Source organism: Xiphophorus maculatus, chromosome 13 (genome assembly GCF_002775205.1).
Source record: "Xiphophorus maculatus strain JP 163 A chromosome 13, X_maculatus-5.0-male, whole genome shotgun sequence".
NCBI lineage: Eukaryota > Metazoa > Chordata > Actinopteri > Cyprinodontiformes > Poeciliidae > Xiphophorus > Xiphophorus maculatus.
The window spans coordinates 15010775-15035196 of NC_036455.1; the positions used below are offsets into that span (position 1 = coordinate 15010775).

Below are 24422 nucleotides of genomic sequence, written 5' to 3' on the forward strand. Positions count from 1 at the left end.
AGGTCAGCTTGAAACTTTTCTTTTCCTGTTTTCTCTGCAGAATCTAAGGCGTTGTTTAAAGTAACTACACCAGGTATGACTGTGTTGATGAATTTTTAGCAATATCAGCTGAGTCTTTGAATCTTTTAATGTATTTGATGTATGTCTGTTGCTCCAGCTTCTCCGTCAGCCGTTTATTCTCCAGAACATATCGCCATCACATTGCTGTCTGTTCTAGTGGTTTTATTTGCCATTATCAACATGTTTCTCTGCTGCCTTCACTTCAAACGGCACAGAAGGTCCTCACCTGGTAAACATCTGAATCTGTAGCAAATCTGTCATATCTGCAGTGAATTCAGCAGTAAAGTTTGTTCTAACATTGTTTGTAAAGATGAGCGAGGTGAGCAGAAGACAGCAGACGCTGATCTGAAGGTCCAGGTGACTGTGAGGGTGTAGACCATGAGGTGGAAGTCCTGAAGATGGACCAAAGCTTGAAGAAGCACCGACTCCAAAATCCTGATTATTGCTTTAGACCACAACTAATAAAAGGAAACCATATTTATCACAAGTAGTCTAATTTGAAAGTAATTAATAAAAACTGTAAAAGATTTTGCATTATCATCTGGGACATCAACCTGATGGATGATGATGATGGATGAAGATGATGATAAGTCTGGTGGGCTACCAGGCTTTACTTATTTACACTCAACCACCAGGCTTAGCCAGTTTTCTCTGGCTAAGCCTGGTGGTGTGATGGATGATGGTGTTGATGATGAGGATGGATGGTTATGGATGATGATGATGATTGTTCCCTTGCCTGGACGCGGGTCACCGGGGTACCACCCTGTCAGGTGGGGCACGCTGACGCATGGCTCGAGGTGCCATGCGTCCTTGAGAGGGGCTGGACATACTTCCACTCCAGATTTGCCCTTGGTGAGAGGCGCTGGGCAGGAGTGGGCATACTTGTTGCCCCCCATCTTGGTGCCTGTACATTGGGGTTTACCCTGGTGAACGAGAGGGTAGCCTCCCTCCGCCTACAAGTGGGGGGACGGGTTCTGACTGTGTGCTTACTCACCAAACAACAGTTCAGATTATGCACTATCTGAGTCCTTGGAGGGGCTACTGGAGAGGTAAGGTAAAGGTAATTTTATTTATATAGCACGTTTTCAGCAACAAGGCAATACAAAGTGCTTTACAGGAATTAAAAGGAAATACAAACAAAATAAACCAAAGGAAAGAGCAAAAGAAGGAAAAGAATCTAATGTTGATTCAGAGGCATAAGAACTTCTGCTCTTGACACCACTTTGTTAAAAATGTAAATTCTGTTGCGACACCTCCAGGCGCTGCGACCATCTTCTGATGTCTATTTATTTCTTTATCTTTTTTATGTATGTATATTATGTATATACACATAACCTGCATTTTAACTCGAGTCAAGCAAATCTCAATCTCGTTGTAATCTGTTGATGACAATGACAAATAAATCTTATCTTTACTTCTCCTCTAATTCAGAAATATCAGCCAGCAAACTGCCAGAAGTGAAATAACCAATAAACCCACATTTCAAGAAACCAAAGGAACATTGTCACTTTAATAACTGGCTTGTAGGTGTGTGTGTGTGTGTGGGTGTGTGTGTGTGTGTGTGTGTGTGTTGAATTTCTCTTTCTGTCTTTAGGTCTGGCCCATGTTGTCTTTCTGCATTTGTTCCTGAACTGAAAACTTTTCATTTGTTTCACTGATCTGTTCTTCATCGTCAGGCAATCGTCCGGATTGCTGCTGTTCAGCAATCTCTTTCTCTGGCCACTGATCAATTGCCAACAAGAGCAAGACGAGGATCATCAGATGGATTCAGGTCCAGCTCTACGACTGCAGCCATGGGATCCTCTTATCCTGAAAATACCTTGCAGTAGTAGGACATAGGGGGCACTTATTTATTTCAATTAAAAGTGTCTCAGGATTGGACCCTGAGGAACGCCACGTGATGTTTGTGCATTCCTGTTAGGTTTTTCCTCCAGTGATCCGTGGTTGATGGCATGCTGCTGCTGGACGAGTCCAGTCCACAGAAATACAGTAAAAACCATCCAAAGTGGTTCTGACTGCCTCAGAACGGCTGAGTTGGACTCAGTTCTAATGTCAACCAACAACTTTATTCACAAACAGGAAATGAATTAAATGTTTTTAATCTTTTATTTCCATTTATTTCTGCAAATGTTCCTGCGGTTTCAGTTAAAATCACATTTCTGTGGTTTTCTTATTGCTGCCAATCATTGTATTTTTCATGTCCAGCTGATTTTGAAAGCAGAAGAAGAGAGTGGAGCCTCTGATGTGTCACTTCCTGCTGCGATGCAGAGTTCAGTCTGAGAAGAAGAAGAAGAAGAAGTTGATGTGGAGGATCATCTCCTCGCTGTGACCAACATGAAGCTGCTTCAGCTCCTCTGGATCCTCCAGCTGAGCTCGCTCTCTCCAGGTAAACCTCACATTCACACGCTGGAAGGCAGAGCTGCAAACAGCAGGACTGCAGCTGGTTTCTGTTACCAGATGGATTTTTCTGGATGTTCATCTGATCTCAGCTCTTCTTCTTTATTGTGTTTTTTCTGTAATTGGAATAATTTTCCTTGAAATAATTCAAGCATTAAAAGGTTTGTTTGTTTAGAAATATCTGCGTCTAATTTCAGTTTTTCTTTCCAGGGTTTTATTTCTAGACAAATGAAATAATTTTAACAGTCTGCTTTCAATGCAGTTCAAACTGGAATCGGCTCCAGATCTCGTTTCTTTGGAGTTTATTGAGCGATTCTTAAAAACGTGATTCTGCTGCTGCTTTTAAACTGTTTCTAATTTGCTTTAAACTTGTGCAAATGTTTTGGTTTACTTTTGTGTAACCAGGTTGTTGTTGTTGTGTTGCAAGTCGCTCAGGTCTCTCTTGAAAATGAGATCTAGATCTTAGTGGAGTTTTAAACAATGAAAAATCAACAATAAAGATATTTAAAGGTGGAGGTGAACCAGCTCTGATAGTTTCCCTCCATCAACTGCAAACTGAAACGAATGAATCTCCCAGTCTGTGTGTTTTAAATCCAGAACTCTGTTTTACATATTCTGTGTGTTTCTGCAGCTTGTTGCTTCACAATGCTGCTCTTAAATTAAAAACTAAACTCCCTTTATTCATCATTTCAGCTCTTCTTGATGCTTCCGCTCCAGATCCTGGGGTCCAAGTGGCACCTGAAGACATGGACGGTGAGTAAGACGTCGATCTGCAACCGTTCCTCCTGGCAGAGACCCAAACTCACGTCCTGCCGTTCTGGTGCCGACGGTTCGGCCCGCATCTGGGCAGCACCGTGCAGTGTGATGCTGCGGCGGTGGCAGGATGTGGGGTGACCTGCTGAGGAAGTGCCTCTGGGTGATGCAGCAGCTGCAGCACTCCCACGCAGACTGGCATCAAACATACTGCAGTTATTGAGACAAACAGCTTCAGCCGCAGATCCTCACTTTACCTGCAGAATCACAGGAAGGGAAATAAGACCAACTAAAGGTTCTGTCAGTTTTTGAAAGTGTGGAGGAGAATCATGAGCAATGAAATATTTTCACAAAGTCGCTCATCAAATATGGAATGTAACTTAAAATGTGTATTTGCATGCTTATCTTAATATCGGTAGGGTTCAAAGTTCAACCACTTACTTTGTGTTTTCTTGCATTTTTCTGAGATCCGACCATCATGATGTGCTGCCTGTGATTTTCTCTTTTTCATCCAACCTGGTTTTCCTCTTCTGTAAAAAAAAAAAGCTGCATATATATATATATATATATATATATATATATATATATATATATAATTGGTGGTGTGGGTGTGTGTGTGTGTGTGTGTGTGTGTGTGTGTGTGTGTGTGTGTGTGTGTGTGAGAGCATTCGGAGCGACCAGAGAGTGTGAGAATTAATGTCTTTCTTGGTTCTGTCGGACCCAGGCAGTTGGTGGCAGAAATGCGACGGCTTGCAGTCAGAGTGGAGCTGAACGGTGCGGCTGACCCGTCTCACTAGGAGAAGTGATGGAGATGAATCATCCGCCTCCATCAGATGGAAGCAGGACGTATTTTTAGTTTCCGGTTCTCGCTGCAGCTCCTTCTTCCTTCTGGATGTTTCTCTTATTCCTGAGAAAAGTTTTTCTCAGCTCCAGCTGTCGACCCGTTTTCCTCAGGATGGAATTTATTCCTTATCGATCGGTTTTCTTATTCATTGATTTTTCTCCTGAGCCCATCAGGTCAGAGGTCAGAGTTTCTCTCCACATTCAGCTGAACCTTCATGCTGTCTAACTTTAGCATCTATGTAGGTTTAAATCCTCCAACAATCAGTTTTTAATTTGACTTTAAGGATTAAATAAATGCTTTTTATCTCTTTCATCTTCACTTTTCTCACTAAGAGAATTTTATTTTTGAAATTATAAGACTAAATTTGTAATCTTATGAGAATAAAGTAGAGATTTAACTCCTACACTGTCACTCAGTTCTGCGTTAAACCCGGTGAAGTTCTGCTTTTATAATGAAGCAAATCTTTCATCTTCTGACATGTCAGGATCAAATGACTGTCGGTATCAGAACCAGGCTGACCGGGCCGCTGACCGGGCCGCTGACCGTCAGAACGGCCCCAGCTGGGCCCAGTTTTCTAACTCTCCTCTCATCATATTGACTTTGTTCTCGAAGTTTCAAACAATTTTCTTAGCTTGATCCTGATACTCCGTCAGAGAGGAGCGTCATTGGTTTTCTAATTAATTAATCAATAAATATACACAATATGGCCAAAAGTTTAAAATTGTTCCAGTTTGTTATTTCAGTCCCAGCTGTTCAAGTCCAATGAATTCATGATAATAACCATAAATGGTGCTGGGGTGAGGAAAGAGCTGCAGAGGTTAAAGGTTAAAATAACAAACGTTTCAGATCAGTGGCTGTTGACCAAGCCTTGACTGCTGGGCCCAAAGGTTCTGGATTACTACCAGAACCGTCTGTTTGAGTAGAAGCGGTGTTGGAGAAACGGCGAGCAGGAAGTGGCTTCGCTGCTACAGGAAACAGACCATTAACAGTCAGAGACAGGATCTGATCCAAACAAAGAACATGAACAGTTTTTACCTTCTTCCAGGTGGTTTTCGAGAACTTTATTGTGCAGAATAATCCCCTGACCTGGGCCTGTCTTGTACATGTATTTGGCTCGTTGGTCACCTCTGATCACAGCGTCTTCTGCATCGTTTCCACTGCTTTGTCTTTGAGGTCATGGCCTTTAATTGATCGGCTCTAGGAGTCTGAACCACAAGCTTTGCTGCCGGTTTGGATAACCGCACATGTCCTGCAGCTCTGCTGAGACTGTTTAAACATCATCATCTGTTTATCATGCTACGCTGATGACGCTCTGTTCTCTGTTTCTAAAATCCTTCAGGTTGCTGCAGATTTCTGGTCCAGATTTGTTCCTCAGTGGTTGATGTTTGAGTACTTTCAGTTTTCATCCTGCTCCTCATCCTCTGCTCTGTGACCCTCTGTGCCCTCAGACGACCCTTATGTTCATCACCTCGACGCTACATGCAGGTGGACTCTCAGGATGCCTGGAGACAGGAGTGGGGAGGCGGTTCCACTCCCACCGGATTTTTTAGACACTCTGGCTGACCAGGTCTGCCAGGACCTTAAATGTGGAAGAGTTTATGCTGTGAATAAATTCAACCTGCCTCCCAAAGACAAATGCTTCCAGGACTGCGTGTACCAGAACCAGCGTCTACAGAGCTGCTCAGAGACGTTTACTCCAGGATGCATCGTGATCTCAGAAGTGGTTTGTGGTGAGATTTGTTTGATTCTCCAAAGTAACAAACGATGGAGGCCTGACCTTTTGGCATTTTGTCGATTGCCATCATCAGAATCATCAACGCCCATCAAGCACAGCGCCTTGCTGAAGTATTCAGTCCCTTGAACTTTTCAACCTTTTGCTGCTTTTCAGGCTTCAAACATAAAAAACTTTTTTTATTTTGTGAAGAATCAACAACAATCGTGAGGTGGAACGAAATTTATTGGATATTTTAAACTTTTTTAACAAATAAAAACCTGCAAAGTGGGACGTGCCATATTATTGGGCCTTGCGTTAATACTCTATAGCGCCACCTTTTGCTGCGGTTGCAGCTGCAAGTGGCTTCGTTTCGACTCCATCAGTTTTGCTCATGGAGAGACTGAACTTCTGGCCCATTCTTCCTTAAACCAGCTGGAGCTCAGTGAGGTTGGATGGATGGAGAGCTTGTGAACAGCAGCTTTCAGCTCTTTCCACAGATTCTCCATTGGATTCAGGTCTGGACTTTGACTAGGCCATTCTAACACCTGGATACGTTTATTTGTGAACCATTCTATTGTAGGTTTTGCTTTCTGTTTGGGATCTTTGTCTTGTTGGAAGGTAAATCTCCGTCCCAGTCTCAGGTCTTTAAAGACTCCAACAGGTTTTCTTCCAGAACGGTTCTGTATTCGGTTCCATCCAGCTTCCCTGCCCTGCTGAAGAACAGCAGGCCCAGAACATGATGCTGCCACCACCATGTTTGACACTGGGGATGATGTGTTCAGGGTGATGAGTTGTGTTGCTTTTATGGAAACATGTCTGACCAGAGCAACTTCTTCCCTGTTGCTGTGTCTCCCAGGTGGATGGTGTCAAACTTTAAACCAGACTTTTATGGTTCTCTTTGAGAAATGTCTTTCTTCTTGCCACTCTTCCATAAAGGCCAGATTTGTGCAGTTTACCACTGACTGTTGTCCTATGGACAGACTCTCCCACCTCAGCTGTAGATCTCTGTAGATCCAGAGTGATCCAGAGTGATCATGGGCCTCTTGGCTGCATCTCTGATCTTCTCCTTGTTCCAGATGAACGTTTAGAGGACGGCCGGGTCTTGGTGGATTTGATCTGATACTCTTTCCGTTTCAATATGATCGCCTGCTCACTGCTGCTTGAGGTGTTTAAAGCTTGGGAAATCTTTTTCTTTCCAAATCCAGCTTTAAACTTCCCCAACAGTATCGGAGCTGCTGGTGTTCCTTGGTCTTCATGATGTGAGACCATCACAGAGCAGCTGCATTTATACTTTATTATAAAGAGGTGATTCTACTGACCATCATCAGTCACTTAGGACAACGTTGGATCATTCAGAGATCCAAACTGAACTTCTGCAGTGAGTTTGCTGACAGTAAAGGGGCCAATAAAATGGCACGTCCCACTTTGCAGTTTTTATTTGTTAAAAAAGTTTAAAATATCCAATAAATTTCATTCCACATCACGATTGTGTCCCACTTGTTGATTCTTCACAACATAATAAAAGTTTTAGATTTTTATGTTTGAAGCCTGAAAAGCAGCAAAAGGTTGAAAAGTTCAAGGTTCAATGCTTGAGCGGGGCGCTGCCGTAGATCTATGGTTTCAGAAGTAACTAAACATTTAAAAGATCTCAGTGTTTCAGCTGTTCTTCAGTTTTCTAGAAGTTTGTTCCAGATTTGTGGTGCATAGAAGCTGAATGCTGCTTCTCCATGTTTGGTTCTGGTTCTGGATGCAGACCAGAACCAGAACCAGAACCTGAGAGGTCTGAAGGTTGATACAACAGCAGATTAATATTTTTTCTAAATGTTCTTTAGCTGATAAAAGGCTGACTTTATAACTGCCTCTATGTGGCTCTGATGGTTCAGGTCAGAGGTCAACCTGATCTCTGTTTTCTAGCTGGCACAACTGAAGCTGTGTGTTGATTCTAGATCTATAACTCTAGACAGCTCCTCTTTAATAACTGTAGTTTCTGCTCAGCTGGAGAAAGTTTGGTCTCATCCACACTTTGATCTGTTCAGTGATTGGATGGGGTCAAAGGTCACCGGCTTTGTCATAGTAGCTAATCTGATTACTTGTCGTATCCCCAGCCAGTGGCAGCATGTAGATATTGAGTAAGAGGAGTCTTAGGATTGGACCTTGGGGAACCCCACATTGACCTCTGACCTCTTGATGAGAAGTTTCCTATTGAAACAAAGAAATCCCAGTTCTTCAGTTCAGACTGGAACCAGTTGAGTGCTGGACTGGAGAGTCCGACCCAACCGTCCAGTAATGTGTGACTGTTACATGCAGTGGTGGCTGCATGTGGGATTCCTCCCAGTTCGGGTTGCTGCTGAGCTCCGGCGGGTTAAGCAGGCCCAGCTGGTTTCACTCTGTCTCTTGATGAGCAGAGTATAAAACTAGCTGGGAAACTGACGTTCGGTGCCTCTTGGCCACTTGGGCAGCATGTGTGCTGCAGCTTGGTGGTGCTGCAAATGAGGATTTTGGTCTACTAGAAACCCTGGTTTTCATTGTTATTCTCCCTTTTCTTTTCTTGTAGGTTTTCATTTTCATTTTTGAGTTTTCTCTGGATCCCCCAGAATAAACCCTTTAATTTTACCCTCCTGGTTTTTGTCTCTTAATTTTTCCTGGCTTATCTATTGTTACAGCCCCCCCCCCTCCAAAACCCCTAGACTGCCTTGGGGATGTAACAGTCATGGTCAGATGTTAGGAAGTCGAGTTTTACGTTCCGACTACAACAGAAGTTTAGTCGGTCATTTCTCCACGGAAACGACTTCTTACCAGACACAACCTTCGCTTTACTGGGAGCAATGGAATCAATGACGTCTCAGTGAAATCATTGGGTTGTTTTTGAACTTTTAACATCCTGGTCATTTTGTCTCCAGGTCATCAGTCCGTTCGGCTGGAGGGAGCTAAGGATCAGTGCGCCGGGCGGGTGGAGGTCTGGAAGGACAGGATGTGGGGCACGGTGTGTGACGACAGATTTGACCTGAGAGAAGCCAACGTGGTTTGTGCCCAGCTGGGCTGTGGGACCGCTCTAAAGGTGACGGGTCAGAATGGATTGTTCCCTCCAGGGAGCGGACCGATTCACCTAGACGAGCTGAACTGCACCGGGAACGAGCAGAACCTGTGGTTCTGTCCGGGTGTCCAGGAAAACTCCGACTGCGGACACAAAGAGGATGCTGGTGTGGTGTGTTCAGGTCAGTTTCCATCAAACATCTGGTCTGTTGGACATGAACTGTCCAAGCTGACGTGTTTCTGCTAATGTCCACATTTGGACACAAACTCCTCTTGTGGATGCGGTGATGAGCTTCATTGGTAGGAGCTGCAATCATTTGAAATGTTTTTCACAAAAAACGAATGAAAACTAAAGATACAAAAATATCAAAATGGCTCAAAGTTAAATTCCCATCAGATTTCACTTCCATTCCCCCAACCATCAAACTATCCTACCATCAAACCATCCCACCATCAAACTATCCTACCATCAAACTATCCTACCATCAAACTATCCCACCATCAAACTATCCTACCATCAAACCATCCTACCATCAAACCATCCCACCATCAAACCATCCTACCATCAAACCATCCTACCATCAAACCATCCTACCATCAAACCATCCTACCATCAAACTATCCTACCATCAAACCATCCCACCTGTCTTTTCTCCATTTGGTTTAACTTTATTTTAGTTTTTGGATCCTTTCATTCTAAACCATCAGTTTCTCTGTTTGCTTAAAGTAATAAAGAATCTGAAATATTTGACCTTAAACCTAAACATTATGGATTAGCTTGAATCTTTTCTCTTCCTGTTTTCCCTGCAGATTCGAAGGCGTTTTTTGGAGTAACCACAGAAGTTGCTCCAGATGCTCCTCAGACTGAGTTGATGACCACAGGTGAACATTTGCGAGTTGAATTTTATTTTTTAAACGAGATCAGCAGACCTCCAGGGATACGACTCGGTGAACCTGATTCTAACGTCTCTGATCCGTCCGTTGCTCTCAGCTCGTCTCGTCGGCGTTCCGTCGCCTGAACGTCTCGGCATCGTGGTTCTGGCTCTTGGACTGCTTGTTTTTGCCATCCTGAATTTGGTTCTGTGCTGCCTTTACAGGCGACGGCACGGTAGGTCCTCACCTCCTCATCTGTAGGTCAAAAGGTCAAATTTGCAGCAAATTTAGCAGTAAAGTTGCTTTTAACATCATTAGCAAAGTTGATATCGGTGAGGACAACGGAGCAGACGGTTTGAACAACCTGTGGACGATGAGGAGGAGACGATGAAGATGGACCAAAGCTTGAAGACGTGTCGGCTCTAAAATACTGATTATTGTTAGTGATTTATTAAACAGAAAAACCCATTTATTTATGAATGATTTATTCCAAATGTAATAACTTTCTGAGATTTAAATAAAAGTGCGTTTCCTCCTGATGACCTGCTGGACGACAGACTTGCTGAAAGTCCATAAATATCTGGTTTCTCCATTTTGCCCTCCTGAGTTTTTGTTTTTCTGAAGTCTGCTCTTTGTTTCGTGTGCAGTCTTGCTCCTGCAGCAGACTCGCTCCAAGCAGGCGGCGCCCAGCGATCCTCCTCAGAACCTCTACAAGGCGAACCAGAACCTGGTGAGAGCCGGTCCCGTCCCGCTGCAGGCCGCCGGTGAGTCCTGAACGTCTCCGACCAGCAGCTGCTGTAATCCTGACGGGCCGTGGCTGTCGGAGCGCGGAGTCGATTCATTCTGTGTGTTTCCGTCTCAAAGTCCCGTCCGAGTCCAGGACCGCGTGGAGCTGGACCAGGAGAGCGGACAGCGGGTCGGGAGACCCGGACTGTGAGCCGTCTGCCAGGATGTCCACCTTTTACAGTGAGACTCCTTCCTGTTTCTGCTCTGCTTTCGTCTCTGGCCGTTTGCTTCATGACAATTCTGCATGTCTGCGGTTTGGAGCTGCGCTGCACTTTGTTCCAGCCTCTGCAGCCTGATGCAGCCTGATGCAGTGAAACTGCTGCAGCCTGATGCAGCCTGATGCAGCCTGATGCAGTGAAACTGCTGCAGCCTGATGCAGCCTGATGCAGTGAAACTGCTGCAGCCTGATGCAGCCTGATGCAGCCTGATGCAGCCTGCGCTTCTCTGCAGATTCTCAGAGATACAGAACAAACCTGAAGCCTTCAGCTCTCAGCAGCCTGAGTGAGGAAGGTGAGTCAGTCTGCAGCTCCATCCAGGTGCTGCAGCTCCATCCAGCTGCTGCAGCTCCATCCAGCTGCTGCAGCTCCATCCAGGTGCTGCAGCTCCATCCAGCTGCTGCACTAGCTAAACATGTACCGTATTTTCCGCACTATAAGTTGCACCTAAAAACCTTCAATAAGCCGACAGTGCGCCTTATAACCCACTGCGCCTCATATATGGACCAATATTGAGCCACAACTGGTCTCGCAACTACGGTGCACAGCCGCCGACTTCATTTTCCCCCGTAGAAGAAGAAGCGCGCGGTGCAGGCTGGGTTTTGTGTAAAGACCCCAAAATGGCTCCTATTAAGAGACGAGCTGACGACGCAGTTTAAGCTCCGGGCGATCAGTGACGCAGTAGAACATGAGAACAGAGCAGCAGCAGAGGATTTAACATGAACCAATCAATGGTTATAGTGGAAGTGGATATATATTGTGATTTGATTTACCGTAACAGTATCAGACTGATTTTTACATGTTTATTGAATCGAGGAAAAGTTCCCCTCCACTATATGTTACACCTTGCTGTTGTTAAAAGATAAACTGTGTCACCAAAATACCACGTCACTGACTTTACCTCAGGAAAATAATAAAACAGCTGTTTATACGGAGTTTCAGAACGCTGGTTTGTAATCTATGAATAAAGTTTGACTGACCTCTCTGACCGTTTAGTTGACATTCCCTTTAGTGCAGCTCCATCTAGTGGATGCATAACGTAACCGCAGCCTCTACTGTAGCGGCTATTCTATGAGCCTTATAGTGCGGAAAATACGGTAGTTTGCAGCAAACTAAATATTTAGCCCCCCCAGCCCCCCGGTGGACAGACGCTGCAGCGCCCCCCGGTGGACAGACGCTGCAGCGCCCCCCGGTGGACAGACGCTGCAGCGCCCCCCGGTGGACAGACTCAGCTTCCTGGTTTTACCTTCCAGGCTCCGGCACGGCCGCAGACGCTCAGTTCGGCCGAGCGTCCAGGATCTCGGAGGATTCCTTCGACTCGTCCAGCACCTCGTCTGGCGAATGCTACGAAAACGTGATTCCCAGCCAGAACCCGACCCGGTCAGGCGGGTCCACAAGCCAACAGAACCGTGAGTAACCAGGTGTCAGCAGGTCCATTTACTTATTCAGCCTTGAAGGCCATCTGTACTTCATGGACGTTTTTCTGGGTCGTCTGCAGTGACATCAGAATCGGGTCAGAACCGGGCTGGGAGCCCATCACCCTACACAAACACTGGTTTCCAGTTTGCACTGGGAGGGAAGGGGGCGGAGCCAAGCTCAGGTAAAGGTCAGCGAGAGACGACCTCACATGTCCATCGGCACGATGCTGACGCTCCTCTGTCGCTAGGTGATGATGAAGATGATTATTGTCCTGTGAGCCCAGACTGAAAACCTTCATCTGATGATGATGATGATGATGGGAAGGAAGGACATCCCCCCCCCCGAGGAACATTCATGGATTCATCTTCAGATTGTGAAACAATTAGAAGCAGAAATCAGATTTTTATTCCTGACCAGAAATTGGATCAGACTTTGGTCCAATCAGCAGAGAGGAGCAAACTGAGCGCGCTCAGTGTGTCAGGAGGCGGAGCCAGTCAGGCAGCCATGTTGAAGGAAAGTTGAGTTTAATGGTTGGTGAAAAATGTCCGTCGTGTGGCTCAGAGCTCCAGATGAATCAGGATTTATTTACTGTAGAATAATTTAAACTCTGGTTTCAGATCCTATGAATTCATTTCATTTTATTGAACGTCTCAGATTTTTGCTCAGGAACGTTTAGCAGAATTTCTGGTCATTTTCTCATCAGATCTTTTCTCCATGTCCATCTGAAATGTTTCCTTTTCTAACTGTTTAGTTTGCAGCTGATGACACTTAAAAACACATTCAGTTCTTTTAAATCATGCAAATTCTTCGGCTCAAAATAAAAGGTTCAAAACTCAAAATGCGCCAAAGATATAAATTAAATTTACACAACCATCCAAAGGTTGCATCTTGAGTTCTCCTAATAAATCCAGGTAGTTATTATTTATTTTACATTGTGGTTTAAGTCCAAACAGAAACTATTTGTTGGGAACTGGAGTAACTGGAGACTTGTGGGTTTTTCTGCTGTTCCACCACCAGGAGGAGCCAGAGGGTTCTGCGCCGAGCTGCTCTGAGTATTTTCCCTTTGTCTTCTTCTCTAAAGTCTACCTTGGATTTTTCCCGTGGTCAGAGGTCAAAGGTCAAAGGCCTTGGAATTCCCTACAGTGTTGCTCGAGTTCTTCCTCCAAGAAAATCCTCCCGATTATCTCATCCATACGGGCGAAGGCTCGATTACCTGTCTGCCCCCCCACATCACCTGTGAGTCTCCACCCACCTGCAGTGACCCGGCGGATCTCCCCGGATCCCACCGGATCTCCCCGGATCCCCCCGGTCCCCCCCGGCGGATTGACCTCATCAAGTGAGCAGTTCAATCCTTCAGCCTCAGTTCAGGAACTGGATCCGTCTGTCCATCCTGTTCACTGGACAAGATTCACGTTTAAATAAAGTGTTGAACCGATTCACCGGTTTCCTGTTTGTGGCCAAGCGACTCGTTGCCATGGTGACCCTACCAAACACATTTCACTGCAGTTTTTTCTTATTTCAGTGCCTCGTATGATTCTAGTTTCTCTAGGTCTAGTTATTTATTTAGTGTCAGAACAGAAAACTCAAACTAGAATGATGAACAGAACCAGAACCAGAACCAGAACTAGACTGAAATAAAACAAAGATTGGGATTAAACATGATCCAGAACAAATTCAACACCCTGAGGAGCTGCTTCAGGAAGTAAGTACACCCTCCTGCTTCAGGAAGTAAGTACACCCTCCTGCTTCAGGAAGTAAGTACACCCTCCTGCTTCAGGAAGTAAGTACACCCTCCTGCTTCAGGAAGTAAGTACACCCTCCTGCTTGAGGAACTAAGTACACCCTCCTGCTGGAGGAACTAAGTACACCCTCCTGCTCATTTTGAGCCTCCAGGTGTGTCAGAACAACCAATCAGCTGCTGACATGGGGAGGGTCAAAGGTCATCTCCAAGCGGCGATGTCCGTCTGGATCTCCTCCCACAGCCGGATCCGATCTGAACTCATCAGGTGCTTCAGGAGCAGCCGGTACCAAACCCGGTAGAATCTCAGCGTTACAGTTGAACAGCTGCTTCCAGTCTGGTTGCCATGGTTACCGCAACACTGAGACCGGCCTAGTCAAAGTGTTCAGTGACATTCATATAAACAGACGGTGGATGAACCAGAGCTGGTTCTGATCATGTTACTAAACCGACTGGAGAACCGGGTCGGACTCTCCGATCCAGAACTCAACTGGTTCCAGTCTGAACTGAAGAACTGGGATTTCTCTGTTTTGATAGGAAACGTCTCATCAGAGGTCAGAGGTCACATGTGGGGACCCTCTGATTCTACATCGACAAGCTCCCACTGGCTCAGGATATGACAGGAAATAAAATCAGTTACCATGACAACGCAGATGATACAGAGCTCTACATTATGTCACCAGGTGACCTTTGACCCCATCCAATCACTGAACAGATGCTGAGAACTGATCGATGTGTGGATGAGACAAAACCTTCTCCAGCTGAACAGAAACTAGAGTTATAGATCTAGAGTTAATGCACAACTTCAGTTCTTCCATCTGGAAACCAGAGATCAGGCTGACCTCTGACCTCTGCCCTGACCCTCCAGATCCACATAAAGCCGGTTCCACAGTGGTTCTTCTAGCAGCTGCGGAACATTTCCAGAACCAGAGACTAAAGTCTCGGATCAGAGAAACTCATCCAGGCTTTGATTCCTGCAGCAGCGTCTTCACAGGTCTGATTGACAAATGTTTATAATGTAGAATCTGTCAATGACTTCCTGGTCCAGGTTCTCCAGGTTTTCCAGGTGAGCAGGGTTGGTCTGTGACACCTGAGCAGGTGAGTGAGTGTCTGCAGTCTCTGCTCCTCCAGGCAGACGTTTCAGATCCTCTGTTGAGCCAAACCCGTTGATGAAAGCGTGTGCGGAAGCAGAGGACGTTCGCCTTGAGGACCAGGGTGGAAACACGCTGATCTACATGATGAACATCTAGAAAACTGGATGGTTTCCACAGAAAGACCCTTATCTGACCAAACCAGAGTTATGCAAGACTTTATTTAATCTGAAACAATCAAAGAGTTGAAACTTAATTTCTTCCTTCAGAATCACTGATTACATGCAGAGGTTTGTTCCTCATTTTATTGCAGCTTTGATTTGATATTTCCTGTCAGTTTCTTCATTTTAAGCCATAAATAAGAAACAAAAACCATGAAAGAATTTTAGAAACCTGCAAACTTGATCCAGATTCAGGAGTTTAGATTTCTGGGACTAAACTGGATCAGAACCCGTTATTATGGGGTTGATCTACGTGACACAAGAAACCCAAAGAAAACACGTTGATGACCAGCAGGGGGCGCTCTAGCAGAGGGGGAGGCTGGTGGAGCAGCAGGCCACTTCATAGATGATGCTGATCAGACACAGTCCGCCTGCAGACACGACCGAGCCGGAGCTGAACACGCTGTCGTCCTCGGTGGTGGGGCGGGTCGGGCCCCCGGTGGGGCGGGTCGGGCCCCCGGTGGTGGTAGAGGGGGGGACGTCCACTACAGAGAAGGATCTAGACTGGGCACTCCAGTCCTTCAGAGTGAAGACCATGGTCAGGTTCTCCCCTGCAGAGAGAAGATGGGCCGTTACTAGAGGTGCACCAGGTTAGCCCCGCCCACCAGACTAGCCCCGCCCAACTGGTCATGTCTAGTCACTGCACTGTTGCTAGCCGGTAACTTTCTTGTCGTTTTTAGAAAAATTTCAGACAAAAACAATTTGCATCGTCCAAAATCAGAACCTGCAGGTCAGGCTCTTTAAAGGTCGGCGATCGGCCAGAAAACTGCAATCGGTGCAGCCCTGCCTGTTACCATGACGGGTAACGTAACCCACAGGAAAGGTTACTTAAAATAAACCCGATATTTTAAGTAACCTTAAAATATCGGGTTTTTAAGGTTTCAAAACCCGATATTTAGGTTTCAAAACCCGATATCTATCATCTACCTATCATCAATGGTAGATGATAGGTACGTTAATTTACTTCAGTGACTAATACCAACGCTACACAAGTATAAAGACAGTTTGCCTGATCAGAAGATTTTAAATTCACGGGGCAGCAGCAGAGGAGAGCACTCTGTCTGTAAGAAAGAGTAGAATTTAATATAGTCAACAATTGTGGATCCACATTTACAAAGAAACAAAAATTGAGCGCTTTTGAAAGAAAGAAAAGAAAAGAAATAATCAAGTCTTTTCAATGTTTCTGTCAAATGTTCATGTAGTGTCTCACGGCTAGTGACCAGTCGGGTCACCATCTACCAGCTCACTCCGTCCTCTGGGTCGGGGCTCGCCATCCAAGTTCTGGAAAGGATGATCTTTGGGTCTCTGGGCCCTACAGGCCAGAAGTTCACCATAACAAAATAAAACCTGACCGATGCTCCGATGTTACGCAACGGATTTCTCCGGCCTTCAGCCGCTCACAAGGGAAGCTTTTCGATTTCCAAGATTCTTCATCAAATTTTACAAGATCTTCCAGGCTGTTAGCAGAAACAACCATCAGCTCGGAGCTCTGCGGCTTGTCTGACGCAATCTGAGCAAAATCTCAGCACCGCAGTTAAAGGGGCGGGACAATCAACCTCATTGGCTGATGTGAAATCAGACTGTCCCAGTTATTGGTTGTTTAATCCGTCACTAAAAGCAATCAGTAAAGGCAAATTTCACAGCTTTTAAAGATTTTTAGCACTTTTTATCTATATTTATGAACATATATATTAACTTATTTTTAACTTTATTACTTTTTAAATCTTATTGTAGAATAAGACATTAAATCAACATCTATTAATTTTTTACTTGTGTTTTTAAACACTGGGTTACAGTAAGGTCAAGGGTCAGGAGGTTAACTCACCACTGGTCAGGATGGAGAGGTCGCTGAAGTTGGCCCAGCAGCTGCTGAAGCGGATGGTGGTGTTACCGTCCAGTCCTCCCACCGGGTCGCCACTGGCGTTCTTCATGCTGGCCGTCACTGTGAGCGAGGTCACACCCACCGAGACGCAGTTACCCTGAAACATCAGCACAAACCCCGTTACCGGGCGGAACTCACTCCGTTACCGGGCGACACTCACTCCGTTACCGGGCGACACTCACTCCGTTACCGGGCGGAACTCACTCCGTTACCGGGCGGAACTCACTCCGTTACCGGGCGACACTCACTCCGTTACCGGGCGACACTCACTCCGTTACCGGGCGACACTCACTCCGTTACCGGGCGACACTCACTCCGTCACCGGGCGACACTCACTCCGTTACCGGGCGACACTCACTCCGTTACCGGGCGACACTCACTCGCTGTTACTGCCCGGTAACGGGTTGATTTCCGTCCGGCTCCTCCTGGAAGTATTCTGCTTACCCCAAGATTTATTACAACTATTAAGCATCCGGGTTCAGTTGGAATATTTTTGCATATTTAGGCCAAAATAGTGAATTTTGCAGAATTTATTAATTTAGGTAAAAAATTCCCTGTGGAAAAAATGCGTTGTCCAAAAGTCCTTCAACAAGCATATTAAAATTGAAGCTTATACCAGAAGCAAACTTGGTCATCTGAGAATACTTTGATAATTTTTTATACAGCATTTATTTTCATTGTTATTTACTTTTTCAGATTTGTGCTTCTCGTCCTGTCTGCTAATCTGTCCTCCCTCAGCTCTCCGTTGTATTTCTGACAATTTCCAAAGCTAACGCTAACCAGTCACCGAAGGGAGCAGATGTGAACTTTCACAATAAGAGCCCCATGCCAGTTCTGGTACAGGAAGTGCTATGTTAGCACTGCTGTTAGCATGGCAACACCAAGAACTCCAGGAGCAACTTACTGGGTCGGCAAGGAACCCGTTCATAACAATTCCAGTTTTTTAGTAATTTCAGTTTTTCAACTTCATGGATACTGGTCAGGCTGGAAGCTTTGTGGACACTTGGTCCTCCTTTGTGGACACTTGGTCCTCCTTTGTGGACACTTGGTCCTCCTTTGTGGACGCGTCTCTGACTTCTACTCAGGAAGTCTCAGCCTGCAGCTGTTCTACTGTTTTTTATTGTTCAGTTGTTTTTTTGGGGATTTTGTTAGTGAAATGGTTCTGGTTGCAGCTAGGGGGCGCTCTCATGCTGTGAAAGACTAAAACAACATAAGAGAACACTTTAAAGGGAAAATGATTCTTTCAGGAAATGAAAGAGGGACAAATAAAGAGAAAATAAAAATGTTGTGCTGCAGTCTGATGTTGGAGGATCATAGAAACTAAAGTTAGGAATGAATGAATCCTGCTGAACCCTAGCTGCTAAGCCCTGTTGGTGGTTTTTCTGTCCTGGTGTTCTGATCCAGGTGGCGGCTGACCTCACCTGGTTGTCCACGGCCATCAGAACCGGCTGCTGGAGCAGCGGACCCACCGCCTCTCCGGCCACCGGATCCCGGATCAGCAGCAGCCGCGACATGCTCGACACGTAGCTCGCCTTGGGTTCCTCTCTGGACACGTCCTCTGCTGCCACCTGCAGGTGAAACGAGGTGAATCAGCTAAACTGTTGGCGCCGGCACTCCGGCCCGGCCGATCTGACCCACCTGGCTCCAGCTGGGGTCCGAAGACGCAGGCGGCGGCGGGGTGATTCCCACGGAGGAGACGTAGAAGCTGATGGACTGGCTGAGGTTCCCGGACAGCGCCGCCTGACCCAGATCGTCTGCGATGTTCTTCAGCAGCTCAAAGTCTTCCTCACCTGGAAGAGCAGACATCATTCCACCTGGGTTCCTCAGAGCGCTCAACCCGTTTACCGGACCACTGACCCGCGGTGCCGTCGGCGCTCTGCTGGACCGGAGGTTTCCGGATCTCCACCTCCACCGTCAGGCCCGCGGATCTCTTCCTGCGCCGCGCGCCGCCGCTCTCACTCACCACCCGGGAGACGCGGATCATGTTGGTGGGAATTCTGAGGAACAGAGCCAGGTTCTGGACCAGGCTGTCTCCAAAGAACTGGTCGTCTGTGAGGGCGGGCATGTTGAAGGCCAGAATCAGAACCGGGGCGGTCCTGATCTCCAGTGGACCAGAACCTCTCAGCAGAACCTTCAGCATCTTGTAGTCCCGGTCAAAGAAGTTGGTTCCCATGGAGGCGTTCATCTGAGGGACGAACTCACCTGGAGGCAGAGGACGGTCTGCTGTGATTGGACCGCATGGAGCCGCTCAGCAGAACCTCCTGCTCAGCAGAACCTCCTGCTCAGCGGAACCTGCTGCTGCAGCGGAACCTCCTGCTGCAGCGGAACCTGCTGCTGCAGCGGAACCTGCTGCTGCAGCGGAACCTGCTGCTCACTCAGACCCGTCTCTCCATCTTCTCTCTGCTCCCTCCCAGTTTCACTGCTGGAATCGTTCCTTGACTTTCCCTTCCTCAGCTCTATTCCTCTGTTGCTGTCAAACCTGACAGAAACGTGGCCAATAATTTGTAGCTTACAATGGAGGAAAGGTCAAAGGTCATTCTATTAGTTCTGACACATGAGAACTGATTTTTCTGGCGTCCTCTTCATATGGCTGCATTTTAATATTTCGTTTCGCTCCATTTGTTTGTAAAGTTACAGACGGAAATTTGCAGCAATAATTTTTGTTAATCTGAGGGACAAAACTCACCTGGAGGCAAATTTAGCTACATTTAAATTTACTCAACTAGCCGTAATATTTCAGTGCTTCGCTTGATTAGTTTGAAACTGACATTTATAAATGAATGAATTTTATGGTGAACACATTAAAAATGAACCCCAGACTATTTGTGTTCATTTTGACGGCATCTTTCCAAACGGCAGCACACCTCTGAACGCCGGCTCCCTCAGGACGTAGTCGGACCCGTCGTCGTTCCACACGGCGTTGCTCGGGGCGACCAGCCGGTTCTCCACGTAGACGTCCAGCCGCTGAGGGTTGGAGTAGAAGACGGACACCAGGACGCTCTGCGGGGGCCCAACACGGAGACAGGAGGTCAGACACGAGAACTGAAAGCGGCCGAGCGTCCAGAACCCAACCGACCTCAGACGGGTCGGAGTTGAGCATCAGCAGGCGGAGCTTCTGCGGGCTGACGCTGGTGAAGTAGACGTCGAAGGCGTGTCCGGTGGCCATGATGCTGTGGAACAGAGACACTCGGCGCTGGCAGGTGTATCCTGCACACCAACCGTGATCCTGAGGGCCTGCGCCGACAACACACGATGAAAACCCGCCGTCCGCCCGACCAGCCAAGAAGAACCACCAGAACCTTACCGTTAATCAGATCCACGAAGCCGTCCCCCAGCACGGCCACCGGGGACAGGCGGCGGGTCTCCGTGTCCGAGTCCAGGCTCTCGATCGCCACCATCCGGTAGTTCAGGCCGAAGCACTTGTAGCTCTGCCAGGAGCTCATGTAGGTGCAGTTTTTCCTGATGACCCCTGAATGCACCGCAAGCAGCCGTGAGAGGAAGGCTCGGCGGGTCGGGTCTCTCTGACGCTCTGCTTACCTTTCCGAGGCGCCACCTGCTCCACAGGGATCCGGCTGCCGTTCAGGAACGTCAGCATGACTTTGGGGATGCGGTAGTCGCCCAGCCCCCGGCGGGGGTCTCCTCCCCACTCAAACTCGGACTGCGGCACCACGCTCCCCACCGCGCCCAGGAACGAGCCGTCCAAGTCCTTCAACAAACTCTTCTTCTTGGCATCGCAGTCCATGTCCACACAGTCAGCCGGGTTCGCTTTGCTGACGAGCAAAAACACAAACCCACATCGGTCCACGAATCCAGGAAAGATTCCCAACATTCCCAAAGACTCGGTTCAACTGGCAGCAACCTGTTCCCCTCCTGGCCTGTGGGGGCGCTGCACTAAGAACCACTGAAGGAAACGACACAAAAACCTCTGAAGACACTGAGAGCAACTTCCTTCTTCACCAGATGGAAACAAGATGGAGGCGTCAGATTTTAGTGTTGGAGGATTTCTCTTTAGTCTTTGGCTGAAGACCAGGAGCCATTTCTGCTGCTAGCGCTAGGCTAACATGTTAGCTTTGGTTGTATTTACCCAGAATGGCCAAAATTTGAGAATTGAGATGAAATGCCACTGTGTCGTAACTTGGACATCCAAAATGGCAGACTGGTCACGGTTCAGGCGTTTGTTCTGCTAAGAAGTACAACTACAACCAAAAATGATTTTCAATGTACAGTAAAGGTATTTAGTTAGGAAGAAATCGATTCCATCTCTAAGTTTTAATATTTGGTCTTCTAACAGGATGAAAAGTTAAATTATATTAATGATTTAATTTCTGTTCTATCCACAAATACTGCTTTCTAAAAATCACCGCCATTTTGAAAGTGAAATAATTTTATTTAGAGAGCGATTAAACGTAGCATCACAGAAAACTTCATGTTAACATGTAAGATTTAAAGTTTGTCTTTTGGTTTTACTTTCCTCAGTTTGACTGTTTTATTTGATCATATCATTTTGTTCCTAATGCGTCAAACTATTTTCTTTAGCTTTTCTACAAACATGAGAAAAAAACAAACATTGCCATAATGCCGCCGTTTAACTCAAAACGCCACATGCAGCAATGAATTGTGGGTAGTACACTTTGATAAGTCTCAGCATAAGCGAGAAAATGGGCGGGGCCAAAGCAGGAAGTGGACAATGTGGAACGCAGTCAGAACCGCCTCTGAAGAACCGGAACCAGAACCCAACCAGATCACTTCAACCAGAGCTCAGAGGTCACTTACCATTCTCACCAACCGGACCGGACGGTTGGGTCTGAACTCACCTCACATCAGGTCGGTGAATGAAGACCCGGGCGTCCTCGGTGCTGTCCAGCGTCCTGACGGCTGACACCTGCAGGGGGTGCTGCAGGTCCTCGTTCAGAGGGTTGGTCATGAACATGAGGTTCCGCTCCCCGGAGCAGACGTCACGGAAACCAACCAAGGTCGTGTCTGGAACGGAAGAAGCGGGACTGAGGAGGAAGTCTGATGAGACGGGAACAGGAAGGTTAGCGGGCCGGACCTGTGACCGTCATCAGGCCTTTGATGGCGTTGTAGTTCATGTTCAGGTGATGAGGTTTCGCCGGAGCCGTGTTGTGTTCGGACTGGAAGGTCGGCCAGCAGATTCCGGATCGACCTCCTGCGAGAACAGAGACAGGAAGTGAGAAGACTGCCGGAGCGTCTTCCTGCTCAGATCCTCCAACAGAACCAGAACCATCTGCAGGAAATCTTCTGGTTCCACTGAAACCCTGACAAAACCGATCAGAACCAGTCCTGGTCCAGATCTGGGAACGGCAGAAACTTTTTCTCCATTAGGAATAATCCTGACAGAAGCTCCTATAGGCTCAGTCACCGACCAATCAGACACCACTGCATGTTTCCATGGAAACCAGATGCATCGTCAACCTCTGATCCCTCGACGATGGCGTCAGGTTCAGTAGGTCAGCAGACTCCATGTCTGGATCCACGTTTTAACCCTTAATGGGAGTTCTTCTCTGAACGGAGGCTCCGGACTGGAGACTGGAGGCTTCCTATTGGCTGTTGAGCTGCATGTGTATCACATGTTTCCCAAGTCTGTTTCTGATTGGTTAATGACCAGCAGGTGGCAACTGCTTCCCTCTGCAGCCGATTACTGAAACGCTAAAGTCACAATCATAAAACTAATTATTAAATTTTTTTCACCGAAGAGTTTTTGCGGCGCTAGCGGCTCGTATTTTTTCTACAGTAGGCAGACAGGAAGGAGGGGGGAAGACATGCGGCAAAGGTCATGGGGACCGGGAGTCGAACCCGCGACGTCCGCGTCGAGGACTAAGGCCTCCAAACGTGGGGCGTGCTAACCCGCTGCGCCACCACAGCACGCCCCAACTTTCATCTTTAACATTCAACCGGATCTGATTTTCCCACCACAAACAGCTGCCAGTCGGTGAAACTCAGGCGGCCTGATGGGTAAATGTGGACGATCTGGTAGAACCGTGCCGGAAGCGGATCCGAGCCGCCCGGTTCTGACGCAGCCTCACCTTGCGGCGGTCTGGGCGCTCGGTGGGGAGACGTGGCGACGACGTTGAAGTCGTCGGAGCTCAACGTGTCTGAACAGTTAAAGGCCGGGCTGCTGCCCACAATCAGGGAGTTCTGGGAAGAAACAAAAAATAGAAAACAAACTCCGACCACAGCGGCTGCAGGTGTCAGCCAATCAGGAAGCAGCTTACCTGAACGAGCACCGACTTATCTGCATAGGCATGAGACAGAGAGGGCGGGGCAAACACCAGCGGCATGATGCCCATCCCGTTGTCCACCAGCGTCACGTTGGAAACCACCACATCCATGATGACCTGAGGAAGAGATCAGACCATGATTCTGCTTCCTGGGATTTCAGCCTCACATTTTCTGTTTTCATATTTTTAGATCAGATCTTGGAAAAACAGCCAAAACAAAATGGCTGCCGAGTAGAAACTGAAGAACTGATGATATTTTATTAAACTGAACTTTTCTGATAGAAAATAGGAAAACACCTGGTTTAACGTCTAGCAGCAGGAAGAGCAGAAACTCCTAAGCATCACGAGAAACTAACTAGAGAGAGATGGAAAACTTCCTGCATCCGGATCCAGAGTCTGTTTTCCCAACCTGGAAGTAGATGGCGAAGTCAAAGGCCTTCCAGACGAAGAATCCCTGGATGAAGCTGCAGCCGGCCAGGCCATCCTTGTTGAGGTAGACTCCGTACAGACCGCCGTGGGCCTCGTTCTGGACCCAGGCCTCGTTCAGGTTCTGGAAGCCTGCGGGAGCAGAGGAGTTGATCCGAACGCCGCCTTGCTCCAAAAGGAAACACTCTGGGAGGAAACGCTCCGGGAGGCGTTCCTTACCTGGGCACGGCTCGCCGTCGATGCGATACGCCACCCTCTCATATCCCGCCACGATGTTGTTCTGCAGAACCACACCGGAGCCCTCGCTCACCTGGACAACAGAAAACACATTGGGAATGTTGGGAAGTTGAAAGTCCCAGCACCTGATGGTTTGTTTGACAGGAGGAACCTCGATGGCAGCATTCCACTGGAAGTTGAAGGGTTCCTCTCTGTCCTGATACGATCCGGGCCACAGTGACATCATCACCAGGTTCCTCCTCAGCATGATCCGATCGCCCCAAATGCGGATTCCTGCACACACGGATTGCCATCAACCTTCCAGAGGACCAGGAAGCGATTCCCTCCGCCGTTACCCTGGATTACCTTCGCCCACCGTGTGATGGACAACGTTATCGTCGATGCTCAGACCCGCCGTCCCGAAGACTCCGATGGCCGGAGAGAAACCGTCATGGAAGGCACAGCCCTGGATGTACGAGTCGTTCCCTGAAACCTTCACATAACAAAACATTTTC

At 47.3% G+C, this 24422-nt stretch overlaps 2 protein-coding genes across 2 annotated transcripts in view; one reads left to right on the plus strand and one right to left on the minus strand.

Moving 5' to 3' along the window:
- LOC102226881 (T-cell differentiation antigen CD6-like) overlaps positions 1 to 12933 on the plus strand; it is a 42743-nt gene extending 29810 nt beyond the window's left edge. The window contains exons 6-21 of the mRNA XM_023345348.1: positions 41 to 73; positions 158 to 289; positions 371 to 429; positions 831 to 912; positions 2342 to 2446; positions 3151 to 3210; positions 5503 to 5784; positions 8669 to 8983; positions 9612 to 9683; positions 9793 to 9909; positions 10322 to 10438; positions 10539 to 10640; positions 10911 to 10970; positions 11929 to 12084; positions 12174 to 12275; positions 12342 to 12933. Coding sequence (XP_023201116.1) covers positions 41 to 73; positions 158 to 289; positions 371 to 429; positions 831 to 912; positions 2342 to 2446; positions 3151 to 3210; positions 5503 to 5784; positions 8669 to 8983; positions 9612 to 9683; positions 9793 to 9909; positions 10322 to 10438; positions 10539 to 10640; positions 10911 to 10970; positions 11929 to 12084; positions 12174 to 12275; positions 12342 to 12382 — 1835 coding nt within the window. The 3' untranslated portion in view covers positions 12383 to 12933. The remainder of the gene's footprint in view (positions 1 to 40; positions 74 to 157; positions 290 to 370; positions 430 to 830; positions 913 to 2341; positions 2447 to 3150; positions 3211 to 5502; positions 5785 to 8668; positions 8984 to 9611; positions 9684 to 9792; positions 9910 to 10321; positions 10439 to 10538; positions 10641 to 10910; positions 10971 to 11928; positions 12085 to 12173; positions 12276 to 12341) is intronic.
- A 2191-nt stretch (positions 12934 to 15124) lies between these two features.
- pkhd1l1 (PKHD1 like 1) overlaps positions 15125 to 24422 on the minus strand; it is a 47467-nt gene continuing 38169 nt past the window's right edge. Inside the window, exons 61-77 of the mRNA XM_023345349.1 lie at positions 24274 to 24400; positions 24080 to 24201; positions 23911 to 24001; positions 23675 to 23823; positions 23260 to 23382; positions 23071 to 23182; positions 22077 to 22193; positions 21841 to 22006; positions 20564 to 20796; positions 20331 to 20495; positions 20103 to 20260; positions 19891 to 20026; positions 18884 to 19228; positions 18665 to 18816; positions 18448 to 18594; positions 16970 to 17123; positions 15125 to 15695 (exon numbers count right to left, since the gene is read on the minus strand). Coding sequence (XP_023201117.1) covers positions 15448 to 15695; positions 16970 to 17123; positions 18448 to 18594; positions 18665 to 18816; positions 18884 to 19228; positions 19891 to 20026; positions 20103 to 20260; positions 20331 to 20495; positions 20564 to 20796; positions 21841 to 22006; positions 22077 to 22193; positions 23071 to 23182; positions 23260 to 23382; positions 23675 to 23823; positions 23911 to 24001; positions 24080 to 24201; positions 24274 to 24400 — 2745 coding nt within the window. The 3' untranslated portion in view covers positions 15125 to 15447. The remainder of the gene's footprint in view (positions 15696 to 16969; positions 17124 to 18447; positions 18595 to 18664; positions 18817 to 18883; positions 19229 to 19890; positions 20027 to 20102; positions 20261 to 20330; positions 20496 to 20563; positions 20797 to 21840; positions 22007 to 22076; positions 22194 to 23070; positions 23183 to 23259; positions 23383 to 23674; positions 23824 to 23910; positions 24002 to 24079; positions 24202 to 24273; positions 24401 to 24422) is intronic.